Below are 16,751 nucleotides of genomic sequence, written 5' to 3' on the forward strand. Positions count from 1 at the left end.
TTGCGCCTGCGCTGTGTGAGCTAGGAGCCGGGGGCGGGGCGTGATATGGAAATCTTCTTCTAGGTGTTGTGGTAACTCAGGAGTCCGGTGAAGACGGTAACGGAACCCTGAAGCCCAGAGAACCGGAGCCATGAGGGCCGTGCCCACCTGGGTGGATAAAGTCCATGACAGGGACAAGGTGGAGCAGTGGTAAGGAGCAGCAGCTATAGGCGCATAGCAACCAGGAGCTTGGAGTGTAAATGTGCATAGCAACCGGATGCTGAGGGTCTAAAGATGCATAGAAACTGGGGTCTGAGGGTCTAAAGGTGCATAGCGACGGGGTGCCGAGGGTCTAAAGGTGCATAGCGACGGGGTGCTGAGGGTCTAAAGGTGCATAGCAACTGGGTGCTGAGGGTCTAAAGATGCATAGCAACTGGGTGCTGAGGGTCTGAAGGTGTATAGCATCCGGGTGCTGAGGGTCTAAAGATGCATGGCAACTGGGGTCTTGGGGTCTGAAGGTGTATAGCATCCGGGTGCTGAGCGTCTAAAGGTGCATAGCAACTGGGTGCTGAGGGTCTAAAAAAGATGCATAGCAACTGGGTGCTGAGGGTCTGAAGGTTCCTAGCAACTGGGTGCTGAGGGTCTGAAGGTTCCTAGCAACTGGGTGCTGAGGGTCTGAAGGTTCCTAGCAACTGGGTGCTGAGGGTCTGAAGGTTCCTAGCAACTGGGTGCTGAGGGTCTGAAGGTTCCTATCAACTGGGTGCTGAGGGTCTGAAGGTTCCTAGCAACTGGGTGCTGAGGGTCTGAAGGTTCCTAGCAACTGGGTGCTGAGGGTCTGAAGGTTCCTAGCAACCGGGTGCTGAGGGTCTGAAGGTTCCTAGCAACCGGGTGCTGAGGGTCTGAAGGTTCCTAGCGACCGGGTGCTGAGGGTCTGAAGGTTCCTAGCAACCGGGTGCTGAGGGTCTGAAGGTTCCTAGCAACCGGGTGCTGAGGGTCTGAAGGTTCCTAGCAACCGGGTGCTGAGGGTCTGAAGGTTCCTAGCAACCGGGTGCTGAGGGTCTGAAGGTTCCTAGCAACCGGGTGCTGAGGGTCTGAAGGTTCCTAGCAACCGGGTGCTGAGGGTCTGAAGGTTCCTAGCAACCGGGTGCTGAGGGTCTGAAGGTTCCTAGCAACCGGGTGCTGAGGGATGGTCTGAAGGTGCATAGCAACTGGGTGCTGAGGGTCCAGAGCTGCATAGGAACTGACTATTGTGCATATCAACCAGGACCAGAGGATGTAGAAGTGCAAAGTAGTTAGAGAATCTGGATGAACAGGGACCACGTGGTTTGTGCCGGACCATAGCATAAACATAAATGTGTAGTTTATCACACATCATTGGCTTAGATACATCATCATACTGTCCATGGAGAGACGGTCCAATGACTGAACGGCAGAAAGTTCTGCAGATTTCTTAATATATAAAATTTCTTGCTGTTTTCAACATCCCTGCTTTCAGCCATTGAATGAAAGCCAAAGGCTGAAAACCTATACAGACCTAATACTTCTCATAGCTGAGGATTTATTACAGTTGCCTTCAGTCCCTTTACATGGCGAAATTTGTCAGTGGAATTTTGATGATTTTACACCATAATGCCTCCGGTGGCGGTGTTGTGTCCACCTCCCATTGTTTTCAGTGGGAGGCAGCACCCGGGGTTTAAAGCCGCAGCTGCGCCAAGAAGGGGCACGTCTCCATTAGAATTCGTTTGGCAGTGATTGATCACGGAGTACAGAAATGGCGGCAGATCTACATACATGTGTCATACATGTTAGTCCTGCATCCACGCAGGTTAGTGAGCGCGCTCAGAACGAGATGATGAAAAGTGAAGTTTGTTCCCCTTCATTTTGCAGCATTTATGACCTCGCCTTTAAACCTGATGGGACTCAGCTGATTGTGGCCGCAGGGAACAAAGTGCTGGTGAGTCTTTCTCCGCCTCTTATAGATTTCTTAGGGTACTTTTACACCAGCGTTATTCTTTACCGCCATAGAGTTCCGTCACAGGGGCTCAATACCGGAAAAGAACTGATCAGTTTTATCCCCGTGCATTCTGAATGGAGAGTAATCCGTTCAGGAGGCATCAGGATGTCTTCAGTTCAGTCTTTTTGCCTTTTCAGGACGGAGGTAATACCGCAGCATGCTGCGGTTTTATCTTCGTCCAAAATTCCGGAACACTTGCCGGAATGCCTGATCCGGAATTTTTCCCCCATTGAAATGCATTATGCCGGATCTGGCCCCGAGTGTTTCGGCAAAACGGATCCGGCATTGCGGTCTGCGCATGCTCAGACTGCAAAAAATGTGAAAAATAAATAAATGTCGGATCCGTTTTTCCAGATGACACCGGAGAGACGGATCTGGCATTTTAATCCATTTGTCATAGGCTAAATGCACACGAACTTTGTTTGATTCCATGTCCGTTCCGTTTTTTTTTTTTTTTTTGTGGATAAGATACGGACCCATTCATTTCAATGGGGCCGCAAAAAATGCAGACAACACACCGTGTTCTGTCTGCATCAGTATGTCCGTTCCGTAGCCCCGCAAAAAAAATAGAACATGTCCTATTCTTGTCCATTTTAGGCATTGTTACAATGGATCTGCAAAAAAAAACGGATGTCATCCGTTTTATTTTGCGGATTCGCAATTTGTGGACCGCAAAACACAAACGGTCGTGTGCATGTAGCCATACTGATCAGGATCCTGATCCGTCTGACAAATGCCATCAGTTTGCGTCCGTATTGCCGGATCCGGCAGGTAGTTCCTGCGACGGAACTGCCTGCCGGAATCCTCTGCTGCAAGTGTGAAAGTAGCCTTACTTGAGGGGTTTTTCTTCACTGTGTGAAAGTATGTCCGACTCCTTCCCCTCTCTCGTTACAGTGTTTTTTTTCCCTGACTGGAGATTTAGTTGCTTGTATGATTTATAATTATTCTGTCTTTAATGTCATGGAAATCTTCATGTACTGAGCTGAGCCATGCAAGAAGAGCTGCAGTATAAAGCACGGTGATGCGACAGAGCAGCATCCTGAGCCTCTGATGAGACAGAATCCCTTTAATACAATGTGCACTCCTGCTGCGGTCCCGTTTATAAAGTGTCTACAGCCCGTACTCCCTACACCGCTGAGCTGTAAAAATAGAAAATGGATTAATAAAGTATATTAGAGATCGTTTTATTAGGGAGAACATATTAAAAGTTTTTATAAATGTTTAGTTACTTATTAAGGGGTTTGCCAATTACGTTTTTATATATGGGGCAGACTGTATTAAAAATGATCGATACTCTCACTGATCACCCCCCTCTCTGATGCCGCCCGGGTCCCCAATGTTCTCCGCTGCTTGGTCCTAGCTTGATACACGGTGACTGGCTGATCGGACATCTCCTGGCATTTCCTGCGCGAGGAGCCAGCGGACCCGGGCAGTGTCAGAACAGCAGTGAGGATAGTGAGTGATTGATTTATTTTATTTAACACTTTCTTCCCAATTTATAAATGACAATCTGACTGGAAAAGCCCTTGTGGTTATCCCCAATAGACAGTGCTACTAACCTGGAGTCATTGATCATAGCTGTGCCATAATGGAGCAGTTCTACAATGTAAAGCATGGGGTTGCAGGTTGGTGTAGCGGAGCTGTATCTTGTAACATTTATTTATTTATTTTTTGCATTTTTTTTGCCATCAGGTCTATGACACATCAGACGGGACTTTGCTGCAGCCATTGAAGGGACACAAGGACACGGTGTACTGTGTGGCGTACGCTAAAGATGGTAAATTTGGCAGCCTTTTCTTGTAAATGGTGGCTCTACACGTTAATCCCAGACTCCATGTGTTACAGCGCACATGACCCAGTCAGACAGGCGTCGCAGCGCACATGACCCAGTCAGACAGGCGTCGCAGCGCACATGACCCAGTCAGACAGGCGTCGCAGCGCACATGACCCAGTCAGACAGGCGTCGCAGCGCACATGACCCAGTCAGACAGGCGTCGCAGCGCACATGACCCAGTCAGACAGGCGTCGCAGCGCACATGACCCAGTCAGACAGGCGTCGCAGCGCACATGACCCAGTCAGACAGGCGTCGCAGCGCACATGACCCAGTCAGACAGGCGTCGCAGCGCACATGACCCAGTCAGACAGGCGTCGCAGCGCACATGACCCAGTCAGACAGGCGTCGCAGCGCACATGACCCAGTCAGACAGGCGTCGCAGCGCACATGACCCAGTCAGACAGGCGTCGCAGCGCACATGACCCAGTCAGACAGGCGTCGCAGCGCACATGACCCAGTCAGACAGGCGTCGCAGCGCACATGACCCAGTCAGACAGGCGTCGCAGCGCACATGACCCAGTCAGACAGGCGTCGCAGCGCACATGACCCAGTCAGACAGGCGTCGCAGCGCACATGACCCAGTCAGACAGGCGTCGCAGCGCACATGACCCAGTAATGCACTGTGCGTCCTGTAAACTCTGATAAATGTATATTCATTCCAGGAAAGCGATTTGCTTCGGGATCTGCTGATAAAAGTGTCATCATATGGACGTCCAAACTGGAAGGAATATTGAAGTATACGTAAGTCCGTCTTCTTGGAAGCTACGCGTTCATATAGCTGTGGCCCCTATTAGCACATATAGGGGCAGATTTACCGATCCTATAGATGGCAGAAGTGTAGACCGAAATCCTCCCCCGTTAATGGAAATTCTGAGCTCCGTCAATGACAATCGTCTCTATGAGATGATCAATGCCTCTCCGATAAACTAGTCAAGTTCAAGGTTAAGTGGCATAACTGGCTCCCCTCCCGCTTCAGCAAAGTTTCATTATTCTTGTGATGTAATGTCGAGCATAGAACTCCTTGTCACCTTTTTATAATTTTTTTTTTTTGGTTATTATTCAATTTTTTTGTTAAGTTTTACTGTGGCTACAAATGTCATGCAAGATGTGATTGATATTTGAAACAAGTATCACAATTCACATTCCTTGTATGTAATATTTTATTTTATTATTGGAAACAATAAAATATATGTAAAAAAAAAAAGAAAACCTAGACCGCTGTCTAGTCCTGCAGAGGGGCTCAGGCTGGAATATAAATTTGGTGCAGGGATGGACACTTCTAGTATTGGTTGGCTTATTCCTAGACAGAATTTTAGGCCCGGGATTGTGGCACAATTTTGGTGCAAAACATCAAACGTTAAGCCCCACCCCTATTCAATTGAGCTAAAAAAATATTAAAAACCCTAGTTGCGCCACTTTTTAGACCGATTCTAGGAGCAGACACATTGGGAAGGCCTCTTTTTCACATGTCCGTACATCGTGGACTTGGGCTGTCAATGTTCTCCACGGACAGCACACAGATCCATTGACTTTACTGCGTTTGTTCAGGCATGCAGTACCGTAGTCTGTCCAGACGCGCCCATTGAAATCTGTGGGTTTGTGAAAACCACTGACAACACGGATGGTATCTGCTCTGCCATTGGTTTTCAGTGACCATTAATACTAGATGCTCTAGAAATCCCTGGAATATGGAGGGCAAAAAATGGTTACAGGACCAACAATGGACCATTAATCATTTGCACGGGAGTGGGAAAGAAGCCTAAATCTGGGCTGTGGAGTTTATGGGGTGCGCCTGTGCCTGGGTGAATAATGAAGACCCCATAGCACCTGCAGCCCCTGCTGATTGGTGGTGGCCCCCAAAGTGGAAACAACTATTGATTGGTTATATTAGGGAAAGGCCTTCAGTATCAAAGTCCTGGAACCGCCCCCCATCATTTTAATTTGGGTTAGGATACCAAACAATACTTCACTAGAAGTTGCGTAGAAGTGCTGTGTCTGTATTTCTGTGTCACCATTCTCATTTATCTTCAGGCACAATGATTCCATCCAGTGTGTGTCTTACAACCCGATGACCCACCAGCTGGCGTCCTGCTCCTCCAGTGATTTCGGTGAGTCCCGCTTCATTCGCATCATTCTCCGTACAGTATTATTCCGAAGTTTTGAACAAAGCAACTTCGGATTAAGCATCCAAAGCTCGCTTCGCTCAACTCTATTGCTTACTCTCTGTAGTAGAGTCTGTATATGTAACGTACATTAGAGAAGCTGCGCCTTTCAGGAGGGGGGCTGCAGCAGTGAGGTCTACTGGGAGCCATCTGTCAGAAGTGAGCATCTGAACAGCGTAATGTAGAATTCCAGCAGGTGACATTAGCCGGTAAGTTCACAGATAAGATTCTTTTTATTTTTTTACTAGGTCTTTGGTCTCCAGAGCAGAAGTCGGTTTCCAAACACAAAGTGAGCAGTAAGATCACCTGCTGCAGGTAAGAGCTGAGAGTACAGATCGATTATCACCAGGAGTTTTAGGCCTCATGCACACGTCCGTTAGGCGGCCGTGGCCATATTGCGGCCCGCAAACGGTGGGTCGGCAATCCACGGCCGCTGGCCGTGTGCACCCCACCTCACGGATGCGGACCCATTCACTTGAATGGGTCCGCAATTCTGGAGATGCGGAACGGAACACAACGTTGTGTTTCTTTCCGTGGTTCCGCACCGCAAAAAAATATGACACTGATCCCCAATTGCGGTCCCCAGTACACGGAACGGCCGCACAACGGCCATGTGCATGAGGCCTAATGTGTAGCTGGTATCAGTTGTGTCATGTAGGGTGCATTTACAGTCCAGTCTGCATTGGATGTATACATCAGAAAGATTTGCCGACCTACACATATAAGTAGCATTGATTATTAATTTATTTATTTATTTATTTATATATATATATCAGTACAGACCAAAAGTTTGGACACCTTCTCATTCAAAGAGTTTTCTTTATTTTCATGACTATGAAAATTGTAGATTCACACTGAAGGCATCAAAACTATGAATTAACACATGTGGAATTATATACATAACAAACAAGTGTGAAACAACTGAAAATATGTCATATTCTAGGTTCTTCAAAGTAGCCACCTTTTGCTTTGATTACTGCTTTGCACACTCTTGGCATTCTCTTGATGAGCTTCAAGAGGTAGTCCCCTGAAATGGTCTTCACTTCACAGGTGTGCCCTGTCAGGTTTAATAAGTGGGATTTCTTGCCTTATAAATGGGGTTGGGACCATCAGTGGCGTTGAGGAGAAGTCAGGTGGATACACAGCTGATAGTCCTACTGAATAGACTGTTAGAATTTGTATTATGGCAAGAAAAAGCAGCTAAGTAAAGAAAAACGAGTGGCCATCATTACTTTAAGAAATGAAGGTCAGTCAGCCGAAAAATTGGGAAAACTTTGAAAGTAAGGGCTATTTGACCATGAAGGAGAGTGATGGGGTGCTGCACCAGATGACCTGGCCTCCACAGTCACCGGACCTGAACCCTATCGAGATGGTTTGGGGTGAGCTGGACCGCAGAGTGAAGGCAAAAGGGCCAACAAGTGCTAAGCATCTCTGGGAACTCCTTCAAGACTGTTGGAAGACCATTTCAGGGGACTACCTCTTGAAGCTCATCAAGAGAATGCCAAGAGTGTGCAAAGCAGAAATCAAAGCAAAAGGTGGCTACTTTGAAGAACCTAGAATATGACATATTTTCAGTTATTTCACACTTGTTTGTTATGTATATAATTCCACATGTGTTAATTCATAGTTTTGATGCCTTCATAGTCATGAAAATAAAGAAAACTCTTTGAATGAGAAGGTGTGTCCAAACTTTTGGTCTGTACTGTGTGTGTGTGTGTGTATATGTGTGTGTATATATATATATATATATATATATATATATATATATATATATATATATATATATATATATATACAGTCATGTGAAAAAATTAGGACACCCTTTGAAAGCATGTGGTTTTTTGTAACATTTTTAATAAATGGTTATTTCATCTCCGTTTCAACAATACAGAGAGATTAAAGTAATCCGACTAAACAAAGAAAACTGAAGAAAAGTCTTTTCAAGATCTTCTGTAAATGTCATTCTACAAAAATGCCTATTCTAACTGAGGAAAAAGATAGGACACCCTTGCCCCTAATAGCGAGTGTTACCTCCTTTGGCTGAAATAACTGCAGTGAGACGGTTCTTGTAGCCATCTACCAGTCTTCGACATCGGTCTGAGGAAATTTTACCCCACTCCTCAATGCAGAACTTTTTCAGCTGTGAGATGTTTGAGGGGTTTCTTGCACGTACAGCCCTTTTCAAGTCACCCCACAGCATCTCAATGGGATTCAAATCTGGACTTTGACTTGGCCATTCCAGGACTCTCCATTTCTTCTTTTTCAGCCAATCTTTGGTTGATTTACTAGTATGTTTTGGGTCATTGTCATGTTGCATGGTCCAGTTCCGCTTCAGCTTTAATTTTCTAACTGATGGTCTCACATGTTCTTCAAGCACCTTCTGATACACAGTAGAATTCATCGTGGATTCTATGATGGTGAGCTGACCAGGTCCTGCTGCAGCAAAGCAGCCCCAAACCATGACACTTCCACCTCCATGCTTCACAGTTGGTATGAGGTTCTTTTCTTGGAATGCTGTGTTTGGTTTACGCCAAACATGTCCTCTGCTGTTGTGTCCAAATAATTCAATTTTGGACTCATCTGTCCAAAGAACATTATTCCAGAAGTCCTGGTCTTTGTCAACTTTATCACTGGCAAATGTCAGTCTGGCCTCGATGTTTCTCTTGGAAAGAAAAGGTTTCCTCCTTGCACACCTCCCATGCAAGTTAAACTTGTACAGTCTCTTTCTGATTGTAGAGGCATGTACTTCTACATCAACAGTAGCCAGAGCCTGCTGTAGTTCTCGAGATGACACTTTAGGGTTTTTGGATACCTCTTTTAGCATCTTGCGGTCTGCTCTTGGGGTGAACTTGCTGGGGCGACCAGTCCTGGGCATGTTGGCAGTTGTTTTGAAAGCCCTCCACTTGTAGACTATCTTCCGGACAGTGGAATGGCTGATTTCAAAATCTTTTGAGATCTTTTTAAATCCCTTCCCAGACTCATAGGCTGCTACAATCTTTTTTCTGAAGTCCTCTGACAGCTCTTTTGCTCTCACCATGGTGCTCACTCTCACTTCAACAGTCAGGAGCACACCAAACTAAATGTCTGAGGTTTAAATAGGGCAAGCCTCATTCAACATGCAGAGTAACGATCTACTAATTATGTGCACCTGGTGTGATATACCTGTGTGAGATCTGAGCCAATTTAAGAGGGAATACATGTGAGGGTGTCCTATCTTTTTCCTCAGTTAGAATAGGCATTTTTGTAGAATGACCTTTACAGAAGATCTTGAAAAGACTTTTCTTCAGTTTTCTTTGTTTAGTTGGATTACTTTAATCTCTCTGTATTGTTGAAACGGAGATGAAATAACCATTTATTAAAAATGTTACAAAAAACCACATGCTTTCAAAGGGTGTCCTAATTTTTTCACATGACTGTGTATATATATATATATATATATATATATATATATATATATATAATTTTTTTTTTTTTTTTATGGCTCTGTATAGAACAATGTGGACAACGCTACTGTATACAGAAAAACACTATTTTGGCCTCCGTGAAGTGAACGGAGCCCTATGCATGCCTTTGCCAGGCTTACACTACAAATGCAGTGTGAATGCACCGTAAAGGCTCGTTTTCATGACGGGTTTTTCTATGGCATTGCAGTTTAGAGGTGGCGGATGCATTCGTTCAATGGGTCTAATCAATGAGTGGACCCCCTCCCAGAAACTGCAGCAACAAAGGACATATCTTTTTTTTGGTGCAGTCTGGAAAATCAATTGGAGAAAATCATCTGGTTGACTGGCAGTGCAGACTCCCATTAAAAACAGGAGAAGACAGGACAGAAATCTGCAGTGACCGGCCCATGACTTTACACTGACCAAAGCTCAGTCTGTCGTTATCCAAGACTGAACAAAAAATATCATACTACGTGAAGCAACTACATAATCTGCACCAATGTTATAGCGTATCATTTGTTTATGGTGTTAGCCCAGTACCTGCATCTGAGATCGCTTTCCCAATTTGTTTACAACCTGCGCTTGTTTCCGCTTCTTCCGATATCCGGAAGCGCTGTAGTGTTATCAGCCTCCTCTCCCGGCAAGCTCACCTCTCAAGTCGTCTCACTCGGAGTGCACTATATCAGTGGGTGGAACTGCCTAGCGTTGATGGGGAGGATCCACAAGGGGCCGTAATAGGGGCGCTGATGACGTTATGTCTACATCAGTGCAGGCACCACGTGACCAAAGTAGTGATCAGACAAAAACAGCACATTTGGCAATATAAATATACTATGAGGTTACTAGTTGCACTATAGTAAAACAATAAAAACCAGGTTTTAGATCTTTGATAACTCCTTTTAAGGGCTTGTTCACACGGCAGGTTTCTGCTTTGGTTTTGCAGTTTGAATTCGTTGAATACATTCGTTCAATTTTGGCTAATCCATAAGCAGATACCTGCAGAAAATGCAGCATAAAAGCACGTGCCTTTTTTGCTGTAGTTTAAAAAAAAAAGGTGGCTGCATGAATGGCAGCGCGGACTCCTATTGAGAACAAGGGAAAGTGGTACAAAAGTCTGCGTACAAAAAGCACAGTGTGAACGAACCCGTAACTTTACAGCTAATGATGCTCAATCTGTTCTAACACCTCCGACTCCTTATTTATTACTAGCTGGACAAATGACGGACAGTACCTCGCCCTGGGCATGTTCAATGGAGTCGTAAGCATCAGGAACAAGAATGGTGAGGAGAAAGTGAAAATTGAGCGACCTGGAGGATCTCTGTCACCAATCTGGTCCATGTGCTGGAATCCTTCAAAGTAAGTTCTACTGTTGGGACCTGGATAAAGCGGATTGTGTATCCTTAGGCTGCGTTCTATTCATAGTGTTGGGTGAGGTTCCAGTACATCTCAATGATCCAAGCGTTTCCTCTTACTCCAGGGACGAGCACAATGACATCTTGGCTGTGGCGGACTGGGGACAGAAGTTATCCTTTTACCAGCTAAGCGGAAAGCAGGTATTACCGCGACATCTGACTTGGTTCCTATCACATCGTTAAGTTGAACTTCAAGTGTATTTTATTATCTGATTTCCTCCACCACAAGCTAAAATATATTTCATGATTGAACAAGATTGCATTCTGTCTAAGCGCTTTTATAAATTTTTTGAATGGATTTTCTGGAAAATCCTGTAATCCAGCAGCAATCTGCCCCATTGATTTAAGGAGATTTCCTGTATTTTTTTTTTCTTACAGAAGTTGTGTTAGTACATAATCTATTCTTGTGTCTTGTAGGTTGGGAAGGACAGATCCCTGGGCTGTGATCCCTGCTGTGTCAGCTACTTCTCTAAAGGTGAATATATCATCCTGAGCGGCTCTGACAGACAGGTGTCTCTCTTCACAAAGGACGGGGTACGGCTGGGCACTATTGGGGAGCAGAACTCCTGGGTGTGGACGTGCAAAGTCAAACCTGATTCCAACTATGTGGTAAGACGGAGTAATGCAATATGTAAGTGAGAGTCTGAGCAGCACAGTGTAAAAGGTTTAATAAGCCCTATGTGTGCGTGATGTTCCAGGTCGTTGGGTGTCAGGATGGGACTCTTTCTTTCTACCAGCTGATTTTCAGCACCGTGCATGGACTCTACAAGGACAGATATGCCTTCAGGGACTGCATGACCGATGTTATAGTCCAGCATCTCATCACTGAGCAGAAAGGTAAAGGATAGTCCCGAGTATACATGTAGCTTAGTGGGTGTACATTTTATTCACCTGCCGTTTAGTTGCTGTTGGTAGCTTTTATAGAATCAATGTTCCTAGTCATATGTGAGCCTGTGGTTTGTGTCCTTGTACAGTGAGGATTAAGTGCCGGGAGCTGGTGAAGAAGATTGCCATCTATAAGAACAGGCTGGCCATTCAGATGCCCGAGAAGATCTTGATTTATGAGCTCTATTCTGAAGATGCCGCTGACATGCACTACCGGGTCAAAGAAAAAATTATCAAAAAGTTTGAATGTAATTTGCTTGTGGTTTGCTCGCAGCATGTTATCCTGTGCCAGGTGAGTGACATACTGAGTGCAGCATTCCCCAAATTACTCCAGTCTCTGGGGCACAGTTATGTATAACTTAAAGGAGTTGATTTAAGCTTGTCACTTAACCACAGGATGGGTGGGAGGTGTCTAATCGGTGGAGGTCCCACCACTGGGACCACCATGATCAATAGGACAGGGATGCTGTGTCCCCTTTGTGAATAGGGTGGCGGTCAAGCATGTGCAGTACTTCACCATTCATCTCTATGGGACTGATGGCAGTCGTAGAATGAGGCAGCACTCCAGTTCAGTGAAAATAGTGGACCACTTTATTCACCAAACTTGCAACGTTTCAGCCCAACACAATGAGGCCCTTCTCAAGCCTTGGGGACTGATGAAGATAATCTCCTTTACATTAATGGAGCAGCGGCATGCAAGCGAAACCACTGCTCCTCTCATACAGCGCGGACACCCATTCTCATCATCCTTGGGTTCCCAGCGGTCAGACCCCTACTTTAAAAGGGTTTTCTGAGATTTTAATACTGATAAGCTATACTCTGGATAGGTCAGCAGTATCTGATCGCTGGGGGGTCCGACACCCAGAACCCCCACTGATCAGCTGTTTAAGAAGGCACAGCAGCACTGGTGCCTTAATAAACAGCTGATACGTGGCGGTCCCGGGTGTCAGACCCCCACCGATCAATTAAATCTTGGCACATCCTCTTTAACAGCTGTATATTATTGCATGCCTTCTCACTTATCACTTATACTACTGATACTTATCGCTATTGCTATAATCAGTTTATATTGGAGACTGAGTGTCACATATATCTTTCTGTCTGACACAGGAGAAGCGTTTGCAGTGCTTGTCCTTCAAAGGTGTGAAGGAGAGAGAGTGGATGATGGAGTCTTTAATTCGGTACATAAAGGTGATTGGAGGCCCTCCAGGAAGAGAAGGCTTGTTAGTGGGACTGAAAAATGGACAGGTAACATCGAGTGCCTAGACGGGGTCGGGGGACCTCCTTTCTGGACATAGATGCAGGTCCCTCTTCTGAGACCTGTGCCAATCAGACATGTCGTAACCTGTGGATATTCCATAAATGTCTTTGATGAGAATACCTGTTTAAATATCACATATCTCAGGGTAATGCAAACTGACCACCAGGTTATTATCAAAACCATCCTATGGCCAAACTTTGCATTTCAAGCGGCTTTTGGTAGGCGTAAGGGTAAATTCATACGCAGCACATTTGTTGCAGACATTTTTGTGAATGTCCCATTCTTATGAACTGGATTAGTATAAATCCATGTACTTGTTGCAGAAACAACTACATTGAGATGAATGGAATGGATTTTCAGTCGCAGAAATTAGTTCCATGAATCTGCTGCTATAGATTCACCCCTAACGCTACAACTTTACGCAGTCGCTCTTTAAAAAAAAAAACTTGCAACAGTCTTGCATTAAAATAGCCACTTGGTGGCGCTGTGAAACCATGCCATGTTCTTGTCATTGCCTTACTATACACTGTAAAATGCACTTGTCCTTCTTGCAGAGAATTTCACCCTTCATTACTATGTCCTGTATTGATCTTTGCTTTTAGTTTTATTTCTCAGCACCACCACTTTATATTAAAGTCATTCCATAGGTAGAAATTCTTAGAGACTGTCCGATGCTGCAGTGATCATTTTAATATTTTTCAGATTACTAACCTATAAATAAGTCTCCATGTATTTGATTTGTTTGAAAACCTTTTAGATGTAAAACTGCAGCCTCTTGTTAGTCTTTTCTATAATTCTGTCTCTGCCTTGTCATTAGATCCTGAAGATCTTTGTGGACAACCTATTTGCCATCACCTTACTGAAGCAATCGACGTCCGTCCGCTGCTTGGACATGAGCGCCACCCGCAACAAGCTCGCCGTGGTGGATGAGAACAACACGTGTCTGGTGTATGACATCACAACCAAGGAGCTGCTGTTTCAGGTCAGAAATTTAGAGTGTCCTGGACTATATGGTGGATGTAGAATGTGCAAACTCATTATAGGGAACAGAATGCAGTAGAAATACATATTTAAAAGCAGAAGATCAAATGCAAATAGCTCACAATATCCAAAATGCATATGTGTAGAGTGGTCATAAATTTCTCTCTCCACCCAGGAGCCCAACGCAAACAGTGTAGCCTGGAACACCCAGTGCGAGGACATGTTGTGTTTTTCTGGAGGAGGATACCTCAACATTAAAGCCAATAACTTCCCTGTCCACCAGCAGAAGCTTCAGGGGTTTGTGGTGGGGTACAATGGCTCCAAAATCTTCTGTCTACACGTCTACTCCATGTCTTCTGTTGACGTCCCACAGGTGAGGCTGATAACTCGCGGACGGTTTATAGTCTCAGGTGTATATGTGTTAGCACCTTTTGCTTCATTTATGGGGATTAAGATTGTCTTTGCTCAAGTTCTTTTAGTGGAAGCGATTATTGTGAGTATTCTGTAAAATGCAGCCTAAGGGCTCGTTCACACGACCGTATGGCTTTTTCAGGGTTTTGCAGGCCGTTTTTAACGGATCACTTTTTTGTTTCAGTAGTGGTTCCGTTCCGTTTTTCCGTATGGCATATACAGTAATTACATATAAAAAAAATTGGGCTGGGCATAACATTTTCAATAGATGGTTCAGCAAAAACGGAACGGATACGGAAGACATATGGAGTACATTCCGTATGTGTTCCGTTTTTTTTTTTTTTTTTTGCGGACCCATTGACTTAAATGGAGCCAAGGAACCTGATTTGCGGGCAATAATAGGACATGTTCTATCTTTGAACGGAAATACGGAAACGGAATGCATACGGAGTACATTCCGCTTTTTTTCGGGAACCATTGAAATGAATGCTTCCATATACAGAACTCAAACGCCCTGTATACAGAATGCAAAAAACGTTCGTGTGAACGAGCCCCAATTCTGAGTTCACATCAGCGTTCAGCCTTTCCGTTCTCCTGCTCCGTTATAGAAGCAGGAGAACGGAAAGGACAGATTTGGCACATAACTGAGCTGAACGGAGCCTACAGACCCCATAGACTATAATGGGGTTCGTTAGGTTTCTGCTCAGAAGATGATTTTGGAGCGGAGCCAAAAGTCCTGCGCGCACAACTTTTGTCTCCGCTCCAAAATCATCCGAGCGGAAACCTAACAAACCCCATTATAGTCTATGGGGTTCGTAAGCTCCGTTCGGCTCAGTTACGTGCCGAATCTGTCCTTTCCGTTCTCCTGCTTCTATAACGGAAAAGCTGAACACTGATGTGAACTCAGCCTAAGTTATACACTTTTATATTGGATGCCTCAGTATAGAACAGTGTAGTCAACTGCATTTTTTCATACAAAAGATGTTCTGATATATACCTGCCTGACGGAGGCCAAAAGCACGGCAGGTGAATGGAGCCCTCTGGATATGTTCGATGTATATCCCAGGAGCTTTACTAATACCCCAAACATGCACTGGAAACACAGTGTGAATGCCCCTGATAATTATATTCATTACATGACAACAAGAGACCTTTCAGCTGTTGCAAATCCACAACTTCCAGGACATGTTGGGAGCTGTAGCTTTGCAGCTTGCAACAGATTGGAGACTCCTGGATTCTATAGGTGATTTAAGCACATGATCCGTAGTGAATTATTGGGCATCATTCCTATTGGCTCAGCTATTTTATACCCTGGTCATGTCATAAATTTTGACTAATTACCTGCTTTTTGTTCAACCAAAATGTTATATGGCTTCACATAAAGGGACTGATGCACTTACAACAGGTACAGCAATAGTCCATCCCCCATGGCTTAATGCCAGAATATCAAGTGGTCCAGACTATGGGGCGTCCAGAAACATTCTGGGATTAATAAGGAAGGGTCTTAGATACATGTTCTTCTAAATTGTCTTGTTTCATTCCTTGCAGTCTACTCCAATGTATCAGTACCTGGAGAGGAAGATGTTCCGTGAGGCCTATCAGATTGCCTGCCTAGGGGTCACCGATCTGGACTGGAGGGAGTTGGCCATGGAAGCTTTGGAAGGCCTTGATTTTGAGACTGCGAAGAAGGTGACAAGCTGTTTCCTGTTTGACCAGGATGCTTTGACCTTTATACAATCTGTTTGTTTGCACGTCCAGTAATTCACAGCATCATGCTGTCTGTGGCAAGGATGTAAAACTGCTGACACCAACACAAACTCTGCTAACACAGAATGGTGGAATACAAACTACACAATCAGGGTCACAAATAACACACAAGGTTAGTGTTGAGCGAACTTCTGTTTTAAGTTCGGCGTCTAAAGTTCGGCTTCCGGTTAGCGGAGAATCCCGATATGGATTCCGAATTCCGTAGTGGTCCGTGGTAGCGGAATCAATAATCGGCCATTATTGATTCCGCTACCACGGACCACAACGGAATTCGGAATCCATATCGGGATTCTCCGCTAACCGGAAGCCGAACTTTAGACGCCAAACTTAAAACAGAAGTTCGCTCAACACTACACAAGGTGAAATCGACGACATTCTTGTTGTATATGGCATGAAAACCCCCTGCTGTATACGCCAACGTGCTCCTAGATTAATGGGTGTTCCCTTTGCCATACGTTGACTGGTCTACGTCTGCAACCCGTAGCCTCAACTGTATTGAAAAGCAACTGCAGTTTCCAATACAACTGGATATGAACCCCAAAAAGAAACATCTACTGCATGATCGTTTATTTTTATGACTTATGCAACTATACATACACGT

General features: G+C 44.8%; 1 protein-coding gene across 1 annotated transcript in view; it reads left to right on the forward strand.

Moving 5' to 3' along the window:
* The first annotated feature begins 12 nt into the window (after window positions 1-12).
* The window catches only part of IFT122 (intraflagellar transport 122), a 50,092-nt gene continuing 33,353 nt past the window's right edge, over window positions 13-16,751 (forward strand). Inside the window, 15 exon segments of the mRNA XM_040408365.1 lie at window positions 13-189; window positions 1,867-1,933; window positions 3,686-3,770; window positions 4,491-4,569; window positions 5,860-5,936; window positions 6,239-6,305; window positions 10,643-10,787; window positions 10,789-10,986; window positions 11,263-11,454; window positions 11,544-11,682; window positions 11,820-12,022; window positions 12,841-12,978; window positions 13,809-13,973; window positions 14,148-14,345; window positions 15,932-16,072. Coding sequence (XP_040264299.1) covers window positions 131-189; window positions 1,867-1,933; window positions 3,686-3,770; window positions 4,491-4,569; window positions 5,860-5,936; window positions 6,239-6,305; window positions 10,643-10,787; window positions 10,789-10,986; window positions 11,263-11,454; window positions 11,544-11,682; window positions 11,820-12,022; window positions 12,841-12,978; window positions 13,809-13,973; window positions 14,148-14,345; window positions 15,932-16,072 — 1,953 coding nt within the window. The 5' untranslated portion in view covers window positions 13-130.

The sequence above is a fragment of the Bufo bufo genome, chromosome 9, assembly GCF_905171765.1.
Source record: "Bufo bufo chromosome 9, aBufBuf1.1, whole genome shotgun sequence".
NCBI lineage: Eukaryota > Metazoa > Chordata > Amphibia > Anura > Bufonidae > Bufo > Bufo bufo.